Source organism: Erythrolamprus reginae, chromosome 3 (genome assembly GCF_031021105.1).
Source record: "Erythrolamprus reginae isolate rEryReg1 chromosome 3, rEryReg1.hap1, whole genome shotgun sequence".
NCBI classification, from domain to species: Eukaryota; Metazoa; Chordata; class Lepidosauria; order Squamata; family Dipsadidae; genus Erythrolamprus; species Erythrolamprus reginae.
In genome coordinates, this window is record NC_091952.1 from 177383617 (window position 1) to 177405613 (window position 21997).

The 21997-nt window shown below is 43.6% G+C and overlaps 1 protein-coding gene across 11 annotated transcripts in view; it reads right to left on the minus strand.

Moving 5' to 3' along the window:
• The window catches only part of MAK (male germ cell associated kinase), a 49402-nt gene extending 30077 nt beyond the window's left edge, over positions 1 to 19325 (minus strand). For 10 of the 11 annotated variants that reach the window (XR_011558694.1, XM_070747244.1, XM_070747243.1 and 7 more), the window contains exons 1-4: positions 19127 to 19283; positions 9394 to 9687; positions 3110 to 3164; positions 2383 to 2504 (exon numbers count right to left, since the gene is read on the minus strand). Coding sequence is in view for 10 of the 11 variants with exons in the window: in XM_070747244.1 (XP_070603345.1) it covers positions 2383 to 2504; positions 3110 to 3164; positions 9394 to 9494 (278 nt within the window). In the remaining variant the exon portion in view is untranslated. Of the gene's footprint in view, positions 1 to 2382; positions 2505 to 3109; positions 3165 to 9393; positions 9688 to 19126 lie in introns of all 11 variants that reach the window. The other variant, XM_070747239.1, reaches the window with a different exon arrangement.
• Between the last annotated feature and the right edge of the window lie 2672 nt (positions 19326 to 21997).

A 21997-nucleotide genomic window follows, 5' to 3' on the forward strand; every position in this document is an offset into this window, starting at 1 on the left:
CCAGAACAGACCCTTGTGGCACACCGCTTGTAACCTGACTCTGCTCAGAATACTCGCCATTAACAATAACTCTCTGATGTCTACGCTTCAGCCAGCTGCAAATCCATTGAACTATCCAGGGATTAAGTCCAATCTTCACTAATTTATCTATCAGCTCTTTATGTGGAACCGTATCAAAGGCTTTGCTGAAGTCCAGGTAGGCAATATCCACGGCACCACCTTCATCCAACACCTTTATGACATAGTCAAAGAAATCAATGAGATTAGTCTGACATGATTTGCCTTCAGTAAAGCCATGCTGATTTGGGTCCAATAAGTTATTGTTTTTTAGATGCTGATTTATCCTCTTTTTGAGTAGAGTCTCCATCATTTTAACTACAACTGATGTCAAGCTAACTGGCCTGTAGTTACCAGCTTCTTCTCTACTGCCCTTCTTGTGAATAGGCACAACACTGGCCATTCTCCAATCCTCAGGAACATCTCCTGTTAACAAGGATTGGTTAAACAAATCAGTCAGGGGGGTAGTAATGACAGTTCTGAGTTCTTTAAGAACTCTGGGGTGGATGCCATCTGGACCCATTGCCTTATTTATCTTTAATCGTTCAAGTTCTTCTAAGACATCGGCTTCTAAGATCACTGGAGCTGAATCCGTACAGTTGGAAGCAATGCTATATCCCTCTACAGTATAGTATTATTTTGTAAGTTGTCTTTTGAGAAAACTGAACAGAAGTAGCTATTGAAATGGTCAGCGATCTCCTTATTCCCATTAATGCATGTATTATTCCCGGTACTAAGCTTCGTGATGCCGCAGCTTTTCTTCTTCTTATCATTAATATATCTGAAGAAGGTTTTATCCCCCTTGATGGCGAACCTTTCTTTCCTCGTGTGCTGAAAGAGCGTGGGTGTGCACTATCGTGCATGCACGAGTACCCATATCCATAATTCAGTGATTGGGGAGGGGGGGAAACAGCTTCCCCTGCTCCCTGGAGGCCCTCTGGAGGCCGGAAACGGCCCGTTTCCCAACTCCTGGTGGGCCCAGTAGGCTCATGTTTCGCCTTCCCCAGGCTCCAAAGGTTCACCTTTGGAAAAAACCTCCCAGAGCCTCTGTGAGAGCCAAAAATCAGCTGGATGGCACAAACATGCATGTTGGAGCTGATCTAGGGCAACAGCTTACGTGCCAGCAGGTTTGGCTCCGTGTACCACCTGTGGCACCCATGGGATATGGTAAATTGAGGGGAGGAAGGAAATAGAGGGGAGAGAGTTAGAGGAATAGACTATGGGGATGAAAGGAAAGATTTTGAAAATGGACAGGCTAATTATTATTATACTGAGATAGACAATGATAAGAAAAGGATATTGGATATGGCAAATTAAAAAAGAGGAAAGAAATAGAGGGAAGAGATTGAGACAAATAGGAAGAGAACTTAAACAAATGATATACATAAAGAGAAGGAAAAAGAAAAGGGAAAGAAAGTGAGGGTACAAGGTGACAAGAAAGAAACTGGGGGAAGATGGAAGGGAAAATTGAAGTTAGAGGAAAATGACTAATCAGACAATTAGTTCTTTTTGCTCTTTCATTATGCCTTTAGTTGGTAAATATTTATATGTTATCAGAAAAAGTTAGATTTAAGTAAAGTAAATATTATGTTATATCCGGATGACAAAATTAGAAAAGGAGGTAGCATAAGTTAACCAATATATACCAAAGATCAAGATATGAATATGTGATTTTGTTTACGAAATTGTATTTGAAAAGAAGATATAGTGGTACCTCTACCTAAGAACACCTCTACTTATGAACTTTTCTATATAAGAACCTGGTGTTCAAGATTTTTTTGCCTCTTCTCAAGAATCATTTTCCACTTACAAACCCGAGCCTCCGAAACTGTAATCAGAAAAGGCAGGGAGAAGCCTCTGTGGGGCTTCTCTAGGAATCTCCTGGGAGGAAACAGGGCCGGAAAAAGCAGAGAGAAGCTTCTGTGGGGCCTCTCTAGGAATCTCCTGGGGGGAACAGGGCCGGAAAAGGTGGGGAGAAGCCTCCATGGGGCCTCTCTAGGAATCTCCTGGGAGGAAACATGGCTTCCACCCTCACTGTGGTTTCCCCAATCGCACACATTATTTGCTTTTACATTGATTCCTATTGGAAAAATTGCTTCTTCTTACAAACTTTTCTACTTAAGAACCTGGTCACAGAACAAATTAAGTTTGTAAGTAGAGGTACCACTGTATATGTTTGAGCTTTATTGAAGATATATGATGTTATAAGCATGTTTTTATTGTGGAGAAAAAATAAATTTTAAAAAAAACCCCTATTGTGTATGTTATGTGATGCACAGAGAATTATTAAAGAATGTGAAAACAGCAGATTGATTTTATACATACCTATCTTTCATTAGCTGATACAGATTTTCCTTCATATATTCAAACACAAAATACAGATGGTCATTTTCTCGAATAACTTCTTTCAGCTTTATTACATTGGCATGATTAAGTTTTTTCAGAGACTACAATACAAGACAACAAATAGTTTTAATAGTGGAGGTTAGTTCAAACTTGAATAGAAGTATTTACCAATTATAAAAGCATACAGATTTTATTTCCATTATTACTTAGGATGCAAACTAAACCTAATGTGTAGATCGTTAAAATTTAAAAGTACTGCCATAAAGGCTATATGTTAATTAAATTTCTCTGGGTACCCTTTCTTCCTTGTTTATCTAGTCTATATAATCCAGATTAAAGTATTGCTCACAAAAACCTACACTAGAAAAGTCTGAAAGGGTGAGAGGAGATTACATTTTATCACAGACCAATCTAATTGCATAAACTATTATCCATTTGTATAATGGAAACCAAACAACATGGAACGAAAGCACAAATTATTAGCCTTTATTCAGCAAATAACTTCATTGAAGGACACTTTAAAATGCCTTCAATCTATAAATGACTTTTATCAATAACAATTAGCTAAGATCTTAACAATTCATTTTCTTTCTTTCTACATATTGGAGAATAATGTTAATTAGAATAGCAAATGTGGAGTATTTGCACTGAACATAATTTATCAGGTCTAAATGTATTATTAAAATTATCATAGTAGCCTAGTTACCTTAACTTCCCTCAGATTCATACATTCATCCCAAGAATAGAACTTCCTTTTCATTCTGAAATAAAAGTTAGAAAACTTTAAATTAAGAGAATCATACCCAATTTTATAAAACCTGTTAGAATATGCTGAGTTTTAAAATATTATTACACAAGCTCTTACTTTAAAAGAAATCCAGCAGGAGGAACATCCGTCTATTTTTGAGAGGTTACTTTATTTAATTTATTTATTTATTTATTTTGTCCAATACAAATTGAAAGTTAAAAAGAATAAAAACATGTAGTAGTAAATATCAGGGAAAGGATAGAAGAAAATATATGAGAATAGAATACGTCAATGAAGAGTAGAGGAAAGGATATATGAATGGGAGAAAAGATATATAAAATATAGAAGAGACAATTGGACAGGGGACGGAAGGCACACTAGTGCACTTATGCTCGCCCCTTACTGATCTCTTAGGAACCTGGTGAGGTCAATCATGGATAGTCTAAGGGAAAAATGTTGGGGGTTGGAGGTTAACACCACGGAGTCCGGTAATGAGTTCCACGCTTCGACAATTCGATTGCTTCTTTTAAAAAATCAGAATTTAATAAAAAGATTCACTGAAAACCATTTTGACAGTTACTGTTTGCAATATCCAAAATCTCTAATTCACCAGCATGGTCCCAAATTTGTAAAGCATGTCAACAAATTCAGCAGCTAGTGATTTATAATTTTCTATCAGTTTCACATCCCCCCCTCCACATACACACACTTAGTTACATCCTGCTAGCCAAAACCTGGCAGAATAACAAGTAATCTGAAATTTCCATTGTCAAAATGCCTTCAAATTACAGGCTGAAAGTGAATTATCTATTGAGTTGAATTTACCTCTTGACCTTATGAAGAAATGCTGCCATAAAATAAGAAAACTAGTCTACCTAAGCAGAGTATGTCACCACTGTCAAACTATTCACTAACGCTGCATTACTATTACTATCAATCTTCTCATTGTTCCTATCCCCCATCTCCTCCCACTTATGACTATGTTGCTTGCATCCTTACGAGTTATATTGATGTTGGTTTTTTCCTGATTGCTTATTTGTACCCTATGACAATCATTAAGTGTTGCACCTTATGATGCTTGACGAATGTACAGTGGAACCTCAAGATACGAACTTAATTGGTTCCAGGGAAAGGTTCGTAACACGAAAGGTTCGTAAGACGAAACATTGTTTCCCATAGGAAACAATGTAAAGTCAATTAATCCGTGCAACAAAAAAAAAACAACCGCAAAAAAACGCTGCCGCCCGGCTGTCACCTTTAAAAACAGCCGGGCGGCTTCCCTCTCTCTCTCTCTCCTTCCTCCCTCCTCCTCCTCTTCCTCCTCCTCCCGTATTCCACCTCCCTCCCAGCCCGCTAGGCAGGCCAGTGGTCCCCGTCACGGCGGCCCGATTGAGGGGCCGGCGGTCTCCGCCAGGGAGAGCTTCCTGGCTTTCGTTCTTGTTGGATTCGCGCGTTTTCATGCCCAGGAAGCTCTCCGAAGTGAGGAGAACCGCCGCTGTCGCCGCTCGGCCGCGCCTCCTCGCCCGCCGCCCGCCCGCCTGCCCAGGATGCAGACCTGCTGCCTCGCCCTGCGCCTGCTGCCGGCCCGATCCTGCGTCTATTGCTTCTGGGCTGGTTCCATTCTGTTCCCTACCGGCCCGATTGAGGGGCCGGCGGGAGGAAAGCGAATGCCTCTCTTCGTTGCGCTGCCTGGCTGGCAGCGGAAGATGTAAACGAGCCCACGGGGCCGGTCTCCGTGGCCGACAGGGAACGGAGCCTTCCATGGCGGCTGCCTGCTGGGCTGGTAAGAGGGGGAGCCGAGCCCAGCCCCGTGAGCTCGGTTACATCTTCCGCTGCCAGCCAGGCCATGCTGGTGGAAGCGCAACAAAGAAAGGCATTCGCTTTCCTCCCGCACGCAGCCATCTGACCGTGGGCTCCTTCCCGATCTCGGAGAGCTTCCTGGCTTTCGTCCTTGTTGCATTCGCGAGCTTTCATGCCCAGGAAGCTCTCCGAGATCGGGAAGCCGCCCACGATCAGTCGGCTGCGGGCGGGAGGAAAGCGAATGCCACGGGGCTGGGCTCGGTTCCCCCCCTTACCAGCCCAGCAGGCAGACGCCACGGAAGGCTCCATTCTGTTCCCTGCCGGCCACGGAGACCGGCCCCGTGGGCTCGTTTACATCTTCCGCTGCCAGCCAGGCAGTGCAACGAAGAGAGGCATTCGCTTTCCTCCCGCCGGCCCCTCAATCGGGCTGGCAGGGAACAGAATGGAGCCTTCCGCGGGGAGAATCAGGAGGCTCCTTTGGCGGCTGGAGGCTGCCTGGCTTTGTGTTTTTGGCTGGGGGAGGAGACAGTAGGACCTTCCTAACTTCCTCCCCCCCCAGCGAAAACCCCAAAGATTGTTTGCTGCCACACGATTTAGCGGCGAAGTGACGTGAAGGGATGGAAAGCTGAAACCGGGCTGTTTCAGCTTTCCATCCATCCACGTCACTTTGCTGCTAAATCGTATGGCAGCAAACAATCTTTGGGGTTTTCGCTGGGGGGGGAGGAAGTTAGGAAGGTCCTACCTCTCCCCCCAGCGAAAACCCCAAAGATTGTTTGCTGCCATACGATTTAGCAGCAAAGTGACGTGGATGGATGGAAAGCTGAAACAGCCCGGTTTCAGCTTTCCATCCCTTCACGTCACTTCGCCGCTAAATCGTGTGGCAGCAAACAATCTTTGGGGTTTTCGCTGGGGGGGGGAGGAAGTTAGGAAGGTCCTACTTCTCCCCCCAGCGAAAACCCCAAAGATTGTTTGCTGCCATACGATTTAGCAGCAAAGTGACGTGGATGGATGGAAAGCTGAAACAGCCCGGTTTCAGCTTTCCATCCCTTCACGTCACTTCGCCGCTAAATCGTGTGGCAGCAAACAATCTTTGGGGTTTTCGCTGGGGGGGGGAGGAAGTTAGGAAGGTCCTACTTCTCCCCCCAGCGAAAACCCCAAAGATTGTTTGCTGCCATACGATTTAGCAGCAAAGTGACGTGGATGGATGGAAAGCTGAAACAGCCCGGTTTCAGCTTTCCATCCCTTCACATCACTTCGCCGCTAAATCGTGTGGCAGCAAACAATCTTTGGGGTTTTCGCTGGGGGGGGGAGGAAGTTAGGAAGGTCCTACTTCTCCCCCCAGCGAAAACCCCAAAGATTGTTTGCTGCCATACGATTTAGCAGCAAAGTGACGTGGATGGATGGAAAGCTGAAACAGCCCGGTTTCAGCTTTCCATCCCTTCACGTCACTTCGCCGCTAAATCGTGTGGCAGCAAACAATCTTTGGGGTTTTCGCTGGGGGGGGGAGGAAGTTAGGAAGGTCCTACTTCTCCCCCCAGCGAAAACCCCAAAGATTGTTTGCTGCCATACGATTTAGCAGCAAAGTGACGTGGATGGATGGAAAGCTGAAACAGCCCGGTTTCAGCTTTCCATCCCTTCACGTCACTTCGCCGCTAAATCGTGTGGCAGCAAACAATCTTTGGGGTTTTCGCTGGGGGGGGGGGAGGAAGTTAGGAAGGTCCTACTTCTCCCCCCAGCGAAAACCCCAAAGATTGTTTGCTGCCATACGATTTAGCAGCAAAGTGACGTGGATGGATGGAAAGCTGAAACAGCCCGGTTTCAGCTTTCCATCCCTTCACGTCACTTCGCCGCTAAATCGTGTGGCAGCAAACAATCTTTGGGGTTTTCGCTGGGGGGGGGAGGAAGTTAGGAAGGTCCTACTTCTCCCCCCAGCGAAAACCCCAAAGATTGTTTGCTGCCATACGATTTAGCAGCAAAGTGACGTGGATGGATGGAAAGCTGAAACAGCCCGGTTTCAGCTTTCCATCCCTTCACGTCACTTCGCCGCTAAATCGTGTGGCAGCAAACAATCTTTGGGGTTTTCGCTGGGGGGGGGGGAGGAAGTTAGGAAGGTCCTACTTCTCCCCCCCAGCGAAAACCCCAAAGATTGTTTGCTGCCATACGATTTAGCGGCGAAGTGACGTGGATGGATGGAAAGCTGAAACAGGCGAAAGGCGAGGAAGCCTATTGTAGCAGCTGCCACAGCGGAGACATTTGGGGTTTTGGCTGGGGAGGGAGGGGAAGGCAGGAGGTCCGGCCCTTCATTTGCCCTCCCAGCAAAAGGCAAAGCCGCGCAGCTCCGCATCGCCGAAGGAGGCTTAACCCCACCACTCTGTCCCACCCCTCGGCCGTATCCGGCATAACTTCCTCCTGCCTATCCCCGCTCTTCTGCCGGCCACGGCCGAGGGGTGGGACAGAGGGGTGGGGTTAAGCCTCCTTCGGCGATGCGGAGCTGTGCGGCTTTGTCTTTTGCTGGGAGGGCAAATGAAGGGCCGGACCTCCTGCCTTCCCCTCCCCCCCCCAGCCAAAACCCCAAATGTCTCCGCTGTGGCAGCTGCTACAATAGGCTTCCTCGCCTTTCGCCCGTGCCTGGCGGGAGCTGAAGAGTGCTTTGCCCAGTGCAAAGTTGACAGCAAGCAGCTCCGCAGTCCCGAAAGGAGGCTTAACCCCACCCCTCTGTCCCACCCCTCGCCCGTGGCCGGCAGAAGAGCGGGGATAGGCAGGAGGAAGTTATGCCGGATACGGGCGAGGGGTGGGACAGAGGGGCGGGGTTAAGCCTCCTTTGGGGACTGCGGAGCTGCTTGCTGTCAACTTTGCACTGGGCAAAGCACTCTTCACCTCCCGCCAGGCACGGGCGAGGGCGTGGAAGCTTATTGTAGCTCGCCCATGGCCGGCAGAAGATCGCTCTTGCCCGGCTTCCCCGCGAGGCATCAGGTCAGCATTCTGGGCGGGCGGGCGGCGGACGAGGAGGGGGAAAGCCTCCTGCAGCAGCTGCCACAGCCGCCGGCTTCCCTGCCGCCCGCCCCACAGAATGCTGACCTGATGCCTCGCGCGGAAGCCGGGCAAGAGCGATCTTCTGCCGGCCATGGGCGAGCGGCAGGGAGTCGGGGCTGCTGGCAAGCGCCCCAGCCTGGCTGTGACCTTTTAAAACAGCCGGGGGGCTTCCCAGGAGCCTCCGGAAGCCAAACGCCAAACCCGAACTTCCGCGTTCGGCGTTGGGAGGCTCCTGAGAAGCCGCCCGGCTGTTTTAAAAGGTGACCGCCGGGCTGGGGGGCTTCCCAGCACCCCCCCGAACCCCGAACCTGGAAGTTCGGCAAAAGTTCGGGATTCGGGAGGTTGCTGGGAAGCCCCCCAGCCCGGCGGTCACCTTTTAAAACAGCCCGGGGGCTTCCCAGGAGCCTCCCAATGCCGAACCCGGAAGTTCGGGTTTGGCGTTCGTAACTTGAAAAAAGTTCGTAAGAAGAGGCAAATTTTTTCTGAACCCCGGGTTCGTATCACGAATTGTTCGTAAGACGAGGGGTTCGTATCTTGAGGTACCACTGTATCTTGTTTTTTTATGTACATTGAGAGTATATGCACCAAAGACTAATTTATTTATTTATTTATTTATTGGATTTGTATGCCACCCCTCTCCGCAGACTTGGGGCGGCTAACAACAATGATAAAAAACAACATGTAACAATCCAATTTAATAAAACAACTAAAAACCCTTATTATAAAAACCAAACATACTATACATAACTTGTAATGGCCTAGGGGAAGGAATATCCTAACTCCCCCATGCCTGGCGACAAAGGTGGGTGTTGAGTAATTTGCAAAAGACAAGGAGGGTGGGGGCCGTTCTAATCTCTGGGGGGAGTTGATTCCAGAGGGCCGGGGCCACCACAGAGAAGGCTCTTCCCCTGGGGCCCGCCAAACGACATTGTTTGGTCGACGGGACCCGGAGAAGGCCAACTCTGTGGGACCTTATCAGCCGCTGGGATTCGTGCGGTAGAAGGCGGTTCCGGATGTATTCTGGCCCAATGCCATGTAGGGCTTTAAAGGTCATTACCAACACTTTGAATTGTGACCGGAAACCGATCGGCAGCCAGTGCAGGCCATGGAGTGTTGCAGAAACGTGGGCAAATCTAGAAAGCCCCACGATGGCTCTCACGGCCGCATTCTGCACGATCTGAAGTTTCCTTGTGTGTCCAATCACACTTGGCCAATAAAGTTATTCTATTCTATTCTATTCTATTCTGTGAGAGTATGTAACACAGCAAAGAAAGGCATAGGCAGCAAAGTGAAGAAAAGATATGACAGCACAATATCTATAATTTGATCTCACAGATATCTCAAAAGCTGACATGTGTAGGACTGTGCCGTTAAGTATTAAATGAACATGAAGATATAATGACACAAACCTTTTGATGGCCACCAGCTCTCCTGATTCATTGCTCTTCCCCATCAGAACACTGCCATAAGTTCCGTCCCCAAGTTGCTTCAGAGTTGTATAACGATTCATTTTGTAAAAAGTAAGGTAGCCAAATGCTCAAAAATTCTTGAGTGTTTCCTTTTTTCAGAATGGTGCTGTTATACGAGTAAGTAAACTGTCATAGTAGCTACTTAAGTCATCAGTCTTCTTTCAATATTATAACCACTCTATCCAGAAATAATATAGTAGCAAATGGAGAAAAGCTGCCATCCTTACATGGATCCTTGATAACAAAACATACCATATAGGAAATCGTTAAACACAAGTGATTACGCTGGTATAATACACAATTAACATTCTTAATGTAAAACTATGCATTCACTGAAGATTGGACCGAAAACAACAGAACGTTCTTGCAAACGTGAATACAGATCATCCTCGACTTACAACAGTCCACTTAGTGACTGTTCAAAGTTACAAAGCAAAAGGTGACATCACAATCTTTTTAGAGTTACAACTTTGGTAGTCTCTCCATGGTCATGTGATCAATATTCAGATGCTGGGCCATTGGTTTAGACTTATGACCGTTGCTGTGTCTCAAGGTCATGTGACCATCTTTTGCAACTTTGCGACTAGCAAAGTCAATGGGGAAGCCAAGATTCACTTACAACCAGGTTAGTATGGTAACTTATTAACTGCGGTGATTCACTCAACAAGAGACAAAACCCCCTTAACAAATGTCTCACTTAACAATTCTGGGCTCAGTTGTGGTCGTAAGTCAAAGACTACCTTTATCCTTTTTTACCTCTAAAGTTGCATAGGACTCCATCTGTATTCCGAATCTATTAACATTAGTTAAAGCACCACACTAGAAATTATGACGCTGTGAATTCTGTGAAGCCCTAGCCATGAAAACCAGCTGGCTGACCTTGGACCTAGTCACTTTCTCTCAGCCCAACTCACCTCACAGGGTTGTTGTTGTGGGAAAAATAGAAGAAGGGAGGTGTTGGATATGCCTACCACTTTGAGTTATTTATAATAATAATAAAGACAGGATATAAATATATAAGTAAAAAAAACAAGCAAGCAAGCAGACTATACAGTGTTCCCTCAATTTTCACGAGGGATGCAGTCCAAGACCGCCCGCAAGTCAAATTTTTGCGAAGTAGAGATGCGGAAGTAAATACACCATTTTTGGCTATGAACAGTATCACGAGCTATCCCTTAACACTAAATTACCATTTCCCATTCCCTTAACAACCATTTACTCACCATTATTACTGGTACTCACCATTGAATAAGACACTTAGTGATCCTGATATTTATATACATAATTATTTATTAACAATAATTATTTTTAGCATATCTAACAGTTCAATCTTCTGTTTAATCGTCAGCATCTTCCTACTGTCGCTGCTTCCACTCCGCGTAGAGCATTTAGGAGGCATCTTGGGCAAGTCTTCTAATAAGTTTTAATAGTTGTAAAAATACTAATGCATGCCAGGATAACACTGCTGATTGGCTGAGATTTTGGGCCATCAGCAATGGCAGATGAAAGTTTGCCGATGACGTATGATGTCATTGGGCGGGAAAAACCGTGGTATAGAAAAAAACCAGCAAAGTATTTTTTAATTAATATTTTTTGAAAAACCGTGGTATAGGCTATTTGCGAATTTCTGACCCACAAAAATCGAGGGAACACTGTACTTTGTATATAAAATATATCCAATAGAATTATTATATACAATAGAATTATACATCTACATATACCTGGGAGAAGAGGCAAGGCAACATATGATTTTTATCTATATTTGATTTGTTTTAAAGAGGGGGAAATGTAATAAAGAAGTTTAGTCATATTGTTTTGATGTATTTTATTCAAAATCATATTTTTATGTAAACCTTTGTTTTGTATATTATTTTATATATATAATGAGCCGAGGTGGCACAGTGGGCAGAGTGCAGTACTGCAGGCCACTAAAGCTGACTGCTAGATCTGCAGGTCAGCTGTTCATATCTCATCACCGGCTCAAGGTTGACTCAGTCTTCCATCTTTCCAGGGTGGGTAAAATGAGGACCCGGATTGTGGGGGCAATATGCTGGGTCTCTTAAAAGTGCTATTGCTACGATGTTGCAAGCTGCCCGGAGTCTAAAGGAGTAGGGCGGCATAAAAATAAAAATAAATAAATAAATAAAATAAATAAATAAAATGAAAGGAAATACTGATAAAATGATAAAACGAACTACTGACATTGCCATTAATCTACAGCTGAATCCACAAAGGAGACTCATACACAGTAAGATTTAATTGAGCATACCATATGTGAGCAAAAGTGAAACAAATATTGGAATACAGTGGTCCCCCGATTATTGCGAGGGTTCCGTTCCAGGACCCCTCGCAATGATCGGTTTTTCGCGAACTAGCGCTGCGGAAGTAAAAACACCATCTGCGCATGCGCAGATGGTTTTTACTTCCGCCGCAGCAGCGAGGAGCCGAAGATTGGGGTTTCCCCGCCGCCCATGCAAACTCCTCGCTGCTGCCGCGCCCGCCGCTTATCCGCCGCCTGCCTGCCCGCACGCATGCCCTTCGCCCGCCCACGCCGTTCGCTCGTGCCGCTTCCCAGCTGAGTCCTGAAGCGAACTTCCAGAAGTTCGCCTTTGACGTTTGGCTTCGGGACTCAGTTGGGAAGCCGCGCGGCTGTTTTAAAACGTCGCCGCCGGCATGGGGGGCTTCCTAGCAGCCCCCCAAACCCGGGTTGGGGGTCCGGGGGGTGCTGGCAAGCCCCCCATGCTGGCGGCGACGTTTTAAAACAGCCGTGCGGCTTCCCAACTGAGTCCCGAAGCCAAACGAACCCGGGTGGCCGGGCGAGCAGCAAGCGAACGGCGGGTGGCCGGGCGAAGGGCGGGTGAGCGGCGAAGGGCGGGCGAGCGGGTGCTGGGGGGGCTTCTCGCCCTCCCGCCAGCAAGAGGGGGAAGACCCAGGGAAGCCGCCCAGCAGCTGATCTGCCCGGCGCCATCTACGCATGCGTGGCCATAGAAAAAAGGGCGCGCATGCGCAGATGGTGTTTGTACTTCCGGGTTGAAAAATCGCCATATAGCCGTTTCGCAATGATCGGGATCGCAATACCCGGGGGATCACTGTATATTCAAGTTTTCTTTTAGAGGTTAGACTAGAAATTTAATTTCAATTTCTGTGTAAAAAGATTAATGCATTTCATTGCAGATAATACTATTGTAACTGTTTAGTGACCTAACAGAGGAAGTATAGAAGAGGATATGTAGCCTGAAAAAGGGGAGTAAGGAGCAGAACATAACTATCCATTAATTATTTAATTCTATACCTGATTCTCCCTGTCTTAATACCTTGAAATACTCTGCAGGTATTTCTTACTATTATTCTACCAGGTAACCACTTTGGGACCACAGAGTATTCCATACAACCTCATCTGACGCATATGCAGAACTGGCATATTCTCAAGGCAACAAACTTGGAAAAAGAGGAAGAGAATCTACTGCAAATACCAGATTGTTCCTTATTGTTGACAGCATGCTACTAATAATCTACTCAAGTAGCATTAAGAAAGGATTACAGGAGAGGACAGACAGAGGACATATTAACACAACTCAGAAATTCCTAGCAGTATGAGAAAATTCAGGAACAAAAAAATCATGAATTAGAACAACGTTTTAATGAGTTAGCTGATATTAAAAATTATTTCAATTGATGATAATTGTAACACTATTATTTCAAGATACAATTTTGCACTTATAAAAGGACTTAATTGAAAATGCAGATGCAAAAAGACTATACAGTAGTACCTCGTGATACGAACCCCTCGTCATACAAACTTTTCGAGATACGAACCCGGGGTTTGGAATTTTTTTGCCTCTTCTTATGAAATTTTTTGCCTTACGAACCTGCCACCGCCACCGGGATGCCCCGCCTCTGGACTTCCATTGCAACAGCGTTCGGGTTCGGGAGACCGCCGAGAAGTGCCGCCGCCCGGCTGTCACCTTCCGAAACAGCCGGGGGGCTTCTCGGCGTTCTCCCGAACCTGAAAAGTTCGGCAAAAGTTCAGGTTTTACTTTTGGAATTTTGGGATCAATTGTGGTTGTTAAGTCAAGGACTCTCTGTATAAAAATATCACTTTAAGTTGACAAGACTAGGTATAAAACAATGCCATATCAAATTGAACCCAGATCTGTGCCATATTTTAGATCTGAAGGCCAATTCTGCAAATGTTAACATTCTGACTAGGGGGCTCTCAAACAACAATGTGCCTTGCCTTCCCACTTGCCTCCCAACAGGTCAGATCAATCAATCAGCCTGCACAATGTGCATCTCCCCACAATAGCCTCATTGAGAGTTGGGAAGTGTGTGTGCCAGCCTATATGAAACCATCTGCAACCTACACTTAGTTATCAACTTTTTAATCAGTGTAGGCAGGGGTGGGCAGTAGGCAAGACGGGGTGGAACACAGTTCCACCGGAGGAAATAAAGATGTGTGCACAGTTCCAGCTGATCGGTGGCTGTCACTTCCTGGATTACTGGTCTCAGTTTGGCTCTTTTTTTCCCTGCTGCTGCTGCTGCTGCGTCTGCGCTCCTTGCTTTTTTCCTCTTTCCTTCTTCCTGGCCTTGGACGAGCTTCCCTCTCTCCTGCCCAGCTCCCCTCCAGTCTCACGTGGCCACCTCCTGCCTGAGGTGCAAGCAGAAGGTGTGGGTGGAAGTGGCACTGGCAGCATTTATGCTTCTGACAGCACCTGTTTGCCTAGCTACTCAGCCGGACGCGGGCGGGCGACCCAGGAGGGAGAGCACGGGAAACATGAAGCAAATTGTCACTCCAGCAAGCGACACTTGTAAGCTTGTAAGTCGAGGACTTAACAGTTCACTTGAACGATGATCATTCAAGCCACTCCCACATGGTCACATGGCCAGCAAGCCACTCCTACACAGTCACATGACAATTAAGCCACACCCACAAAATAAGTCGCACCCACAGTGTAGCAGTAAAAATTTTGGCTGCCCATTACTGAGTGTAGGTATGTGTTGACACCTAAACATAGTAGCAGACAAGTCTAAATTGAGCTTAAATAGCCATGTCTATGCAGTTTTCCTGATGATGTTCTCAGAAATAGTTTGCCGTTGTCTTTTTCCTAGGGTTGAGAGTGAGTGATTGGCCCAAAATAATCCGATGAGGTTCCATGCTTATGGAAGACTAAAATTTAAGGCTCTTGGTGCAATACCTTAATCTCTAAATTAAAACTATTAAATAGAAGCAGCAAAGTGTGATAAAGTCATTTATTTCTACCTTGTCCTAATGAAAACTTTATATGGAACATTCCAAAACAACTTTGAACTGGGAGAAGTTCAAAGAAAATAATTGTACAACATATTATGGTCAAAGATAGGGAAAGAGAAATTATATCCCAAATCTGGCTTGAATCACTATGTGAAGGACTATGCATTTACTGAGCACAAGTTTCACTAAAATAGATTATTCCTACATTCTGGCTTTCTGTTGGTATAATACAAAGGCTGATTAATATCATTTTATATCTCATACTTAATGGTATGTTTTTTTTAAAAAAAATAGGCTACATTACTGTTTTTATATATAAAATACATTTCCTTGTTTCTGTTTGACTTTGGGTATGACTTTTTAATATTAAAATAATAATCATAAAACAGCATGTTAACAAGTACAGTTAGCATAGTCTGTGGAGATCATGCTTATAAGATGCTTTAAGATATAAAAAGCATTTCACATAAATCTCATCTTGGACTCTTAATGCTTAATCCTATAAATAACTGGACCAGCAAATCAGTGGATAGTGCTATTAACTCTTAATTATGCTAGGTTAATACTTGATGGGCCTTACTCACAAAATATTTTTTTAAGATATACCTTAAGGATGCTCAATTTTACTTTTCATTATATTTTTCATTTTTGTTTTCTCATTGAAACAGCAAACCAAAAAAATCTTGTTCTAACAGAAGTTTCAATTCTCACAGAAATCAAAGGAAGTCTTCATGCATATTATGCAAGTAAAAGCCCAGCTGTTCTCATATTGCAAAAACATTTGCCTCTGACTTCCAAGAGTATTCATAATACCTACACAATGCTCATTGTTATTATATTTTGTTTTTAATCTGGAAATAATTTTAAATCTTTGTTCAAATGCTAGGGCTGATGGAGGGTGGCAAAAAATGTACATTCATAAAATACTGTACATTTTTTTAGAAAAACGAGACCAAAAATATTTAATGAGACCAAAAAATTATGTTATTTCATGTGTGTGTGTTTGTGTGTGTAGCTTGTAGTGAGTTCGGGGTTTTCCCCGTGTAATATTTTGAGTGTCTTTGTGTATACCATATTCAAGGCAGCACGAAGCCAATAACTTCAGCCTGATGATGGCGAATGTTATTTCACCGAAACGTCGCAAAGACACTCAAAATATTACACAGGGAAAAACCTGAACTCACAACAATCTACATGCGTGTATACCCGTGGAAATTTATGAAAACATATATGTATGTATGTATGTATGTATGTATGTATGTATGTATGTATGTATGTATACACACACACACACAGATGAGCCAAGGTGGCGCAGTGGGGAGAGTGCAGTACTGCAAGCCACTAAAGCTGACTGCTAGATCTGCAGGTCAGTGGTTCAAATCTCACTGGCTCAAGGTTGACTCAGCCTTCCATCCTTCTGAGGTGGGTAAAATGAGGACCAGGATTGTGGAGGCAATATGCTGGCTCTGTTAAAAAAGTGCTATTGCTAACATGTTGTAAGCCGCCCTGAGTCTAAGGAGAAGGGCAGCATAAAAATTTGAATGAATGAACAAACAAACAAACAAACAAACAAACAAACAAACAAATGCATACATACATACATACATACATACATACATACATGTGCATACATACACACACAATAAAATGCTATGAAAAGACAGAGCTAGATACTACCCTTTAAAAACTCTGCTATTAACAATTATAAATTGAAGATGTTTTGATTATGAAAAAAGAAATGTATCTGAAATGAACAGAGTTTCCTTCAGTCTTCTTCCTTGTTTACTTTTACAGGATAAATTGTTGTTGTTGCTAAACACTGACAAGGTGTTACCAAGGCAGTAAAACAGATATTGCTCATTCACACAGTCCTGTGAAAACTAAAGTCTTCTTTAGACTTATGACTAAATGACACAAAGTAAAGCTGCTTTTCTTGGTGTCTGTACATCTGTCACAATTTCTATATTTTCCTGAAAGATTAAGATTTTAAAAGCTTTTCACCATATATTCCACAATACTGTATTTTCTTCACTTACTCAAAACTATTTTCTAATTTCAATGGAAGGTACATTTCATCTGATAAATTTAGTATACCTCTCGAACACTATGTAGACTTAGGACTACTTCTGCAAAATAATGGATTTAATTCTTTTCAGTAATAAAAATACACAAAGCTTACAGAACTTTTGGACAAAGTTCATTAACTGAGTCACCAGATTACTTCATTAAATTTCTCACCAAATTGGAGGAAGAAATATTTAAGTTCACAGTAATAAATCTGAGCAGACCAGTCTCAGAACAAATAATGTTTAAATATATTAATATTTTGTACAGTATACATATATACGTATGTAACTGACTGTGCTTCATTCTGATCAAATTATATAAATGTACAAAGGAAAGAAATATCACTCCTATTGTAGAATCACCGCTTCATCTATGCACACTAAAGCTAAAATCAAAATTATCCAATTCCAAACTTCATAGTGAGATTACAAATTATTTTGCAACAATGTTAATACCAGTGTCCAAATGTGTTAATTAGGCCCAGTCAGTTCATCTATAAAAATGTTTTTCTTGTAAAAAGAAAATATCTATTCTAACTATTTCATACAGAATCATGCACACATACTTTAGATCAGTTATGGCAAACCTATGGCATGGGTGCCACAGGTGGCACGCGGAGCCATATATGAGAATATGAGAACTGGGAACTTTTATATTTTATGTTTGGTATGTATGTGTTGTTTGGTTTTAAATGATAGGGTTTTATATGTCTTTTTCTCTTTTAATATTAGATTTGTTCCACTGTAACACTGTTTTTATTATTGTTGTGAGCCACCCCAAGTCTTTGGAGAGGGGCAGCATACAAATCTAATATATTATTATTATTATTATTGTTATTATTGTTATTATTGTTGTTGTTGTTATTATTATTATTATTATCTGCTGGCCCGCAAGCCGTTGCCTTAGCTCAATTCCAACGTGCATGTGTGTGTTGGCCCACTGATTTTTGGCTCAGAGGCTCTAGGAGGGCGCTTTTGGCTTCCAGAGAGCCTCCAGGGGGATGGGGGATGGTATTTTTACCCTCCCCTGGCTCCAGAGAAGCCTTTGAAGCCTGGGGAGGGTGAAACATGAGCATACTGGGCCCACTAGAAGTTGGGAAACAGGCCATTTCTGGCCTTCAGAGAGCCTCCGGGGGGGGAGCTGTTTTTGCCCTCCCCAGGCATTGAATTATGTGTGGGGTACTCGCACATGCGCAATAACACGCACGCATGCCCTTTCGGCACCCGAGGAAAAGAAGTTTAGCCATCACTGCTTTAGATATTTAGAAAATAAAATCTACTGAGTGCAGATGACTCTAAAGAACTAGAGAAATCTCTTAATTTTATTATTTCGATTTCTAGGACGGCCTTCTCTGGAGACTCAGAGCAACTTACAACGTAAAAAATAAATACATAGACATAGCATATTAGAAATCAAAGTTAAAAAACAAACCACTTAACATCTAACTTATAGAAGAACAATCATATTGTCAGTGTGTCATTGGCTTATTAACTATACCTTAGAGCACAGGTATTCCAATTGTTATTCCAAGCCAGGACAATGCTTGGATAATTTTGTCATTATCACAGATATTTCCCTAGTTTTATTACATTTTATTTGTCAAACATGTACAGGATAGTAGTAGTTTGTATAAACATAACATAAGTAAAAAGTAATGATAAAAGAGGACAATAGGTCAGGGAGGGTAGGCACATTGGTACGCTTATGTTCAAGAAGTTGAGGAAATGTAAAGAAAAATGTTTTTTTAAAACAATGCCGCCTTGCGCCTTTTGAAGTATAATCAGTAATAAATAAAATTTGGAACCATGTTGCATATATTTAACTGGTTGCCCATTGAAATATAAGTTTTAGAAAGTTTAATTTTTTGACATTCAGCACAAACAATTCCACACCTCTCTCATGCATAGGCTTCATAAGGGTTTATTCTCAATTTAATAATTGGGTCGAGTGGCAAAAACTGAAAACAAAACGCCTCAGTCTTTCTTTCGATGGGAGATGCACAAAAATCAAATTGTAAAAGCAACAGTACTTAGAGACAGAGAGAAAGCCCGGGAATAAATCGACCTGAAGATGATTCAATAAGTTTGTTCTTGTTGTACTACAGCGAAAGACTACTAGTTAGTCTCTACAGAGGCTTTGGGACTTCAATTCCCATCAGCCCCAGCCCTGGGCAGCCAACTGGAGTCCAAATATTTGATGGGTCCCGATCGCGAACTCGAGTCCCGCAGGAAAACCCAGCCCTGTTTCGACGCGCCGCGACCGCCCAGCTTCTCTCCCTCCTCCCACCTTAACCCCACCACCACCATTTTCTTCCCCCAATCATTATTACTCCGTCCTCCCTGGCCGCGCACTCACTGCTGAACTCTTGGCCGCCCAGGGAGGGTCCAGGGCCTCCTCCTCCTCCACCAGCGGAGCCCCCTTTCCTTAGCTGCCTCATTCCACCTCCGAACCGTCGGCAGCTCCCTTGACACTAGCGAGGCCGGGCTCCGCACCGACTGGTCGCCTTGGCAACAGCCTTCTTAGCGAATCCCCAAGCGAACTTGTCGACGCGGGCAAGCCACGAACGGAGTGGGCGGGGCTTAAAAAGGAGAAGGCGGCAAAGCCAGGCGTGGACGCCAGAGGAAGGGGGGGAGTTACGGGAATCAGAGCGCGGGGGGGGGGTGTCAGGGGGAGCCGCTCGCGCTCGCTTGGAGTTTCTGACTGGCCGACTCGGAGACGAGTCCTGAGCAGGCCGGCCGCCGGGCGACGCCAGCGCAGCAGATGATTTAATCCCTGCTTTATGCTGAGGTACGGTTTGGGAAGGAAACTTGAAAAGCCGCAGGGATCGTTTGGCTGACCATTATCACGAACCTCTTTATTCAGAGGTCTTCAAACTTGGCAACTTTAAGTCTTGTGGACTTCAACTCCCAGAATTCTCTAGCCTGGAGAATTCTGGGAGTTGAAGTCCACAAGACTTAAAGTAACCAAGTTTGAAGCCCTCTCCGTTTGCTCAAATGTAGTCGAATTAACTTGACCTACAACTTTCTAGAATTAATCAGTGGTTCTCGACCTTCCTAATGCCACGACTCTTCAATACAGTTCCTCATGTTGTGGCGACTCCCAGGCATAAAATAATAAAATTACTGTACAGTATTAGGAAACTCGGAGGTGGGTTCTATCTTACCTTGCTGCCGGTTCGCTTCCTCCTGTGCTGCGTGGCTGTGCCTCATGGGCACGTGTGCACTTTAGGTGCACATGCATGTACAGTGCTGAGTTTGCAAAAAGAAAAAACCAAAAGCAAGATGGTGATGCATACACAGTGCTGGAAATTCAGCTTCTGCACATACTAAGTTCCCATGGTGTAGGTGTTTTAAAGACAGTAATTGGGTTGTCCCAACACACTGACCTAGGAGCTATCTATGGTACTGGGTGTTCATCGCTGGTGTTTTTTAAAGAAGAGATTGGACGACCCTTTATCTAAAATGGTATAGGCCTGTGATGGCGAACTTATGGCATGTGTGCCACAAGTGGCACGTGGAGCCATATGGGAGGGCACATGAGACTTTTCCATGTTTTAGCTCCAGCTACTTTTTGGCCTTGGGAAAGGCCGTTTGGTCCTCCCTGAAGCCTGGGAGGCAAACAAAAATACCCTAAGAGATAAACTGTTAGTCTTTGGAGAGGGGCGGCATAAAAATCTAATAAATAATAATAATAAACTGGAAGTTCGGAAAAACACACTTCTGGTTTTCTCATTTGGACATTTTTTTTCACCTACAGGAATCAGAAAGGCTTGTGCGCATGCGCGGAGGGCAGCATGCGGGGGGTTGTGCATGGGAGGTGGGAGGGAAGAGGGGTGGGCATGTAAATACATGCTAGCACACCCACATGCCTCTCTTTTGGCATGCAAACCAAAAAATGTTTGCCATCACTGGTATAGGCTCTCCTGCTTCAGCATGGGTTGGACTAGAAGACCTCCAAGGTCCCTTCCAACTTTGTTACTCTGTTATTGTAATCACTTTTAATTTGGCATGTTATGCAAAACAAAAAAGGTGATTAAATACATCATCATCCATGGTTATTCATGGGTAACCAAGTCATGCCATATAAGCAGGGCTATTGAGACTTGTAACTTAATTATAACCATGAATAATAACCATTAATAATAGCCATGAATAATAACAATTAATAATAACTTTTGGCTTTGTATTGCTTGAATAATTATAACCATTAATAATAACTTTCGGCTTTGTATTGCCCGAATAAAAGACTACCAGCTGTCTATCCTGAGAAATCAGAAAACACTCTGGAATAAGGCAGTGGCAACAAAGGGGAACAAAAGCACAACACTATGAAGTCACTAGCAGTTCAGTTTTCCTTTTCAAATGCCTTTCCTTTTCAAAATTGCTCCGAGTTCTCGGAGAGGGGCAGCATATAAATCATATACATTCCTCTGACATAGCAGCTATACTAATAATACAATAGAGAAAAAAATGCACTTGACAGATTGGGATCCTATGAAGAACACAGAAAGTACATTAGAATAGCATACTAGCCAAAATAAAACGACACAATTAATTTATGGCCCAGGAGTATCTACACAGAATACCCTAAACTTTTCTTGATGGGGATATTGTAAAGTGTCTGCAAAGTTGTTTATCTTCCTTACCACGGATTCCAACTTGTGTTGATAGATAAATTGATTCTACGACAAGTCAACTGTGTAAAGAAAAACAGATAACAAACTCCATTCTCTAAAGTCTAAAGGATAAACTGTTGAAAGCATCACAGCTTTCTCAGGTTAAAGAAAGTTCAAAAGAAACTTTAGAACCGATGCCATAAGTTAAATTAAGTGTGGAACATCCCTGCTATTGTTTACAGAATATGCTTCTAGAATCTAGATTTAAGTCCTAGCTTAATGAAGAAGGAAAAAACAGACTAAATTGCATTTAAATAATCAACATGCTGTGGCAGTATAAATCATATATTAATAATTCCATTGCCATAACAAATGGAATTATTATCCAATAGTACAGATGGTCTTTCAACTAAAATAATTTTATACATGTTGCTTAAAGCATTAACAAATTGGATAGTTTTAAGGTGCCACAATCTATGTCTTGTTTCCTGCTAAATTTCACCCTCTGGAGCTGGTGAGGCTATGGATTATGAGATGTAGTCCAATCTTCAGATTCTGTCCCTTGTCAGCGTGTCTTCTGTCCCCTGTCCTAATGTCTCTCTTATGTTTCT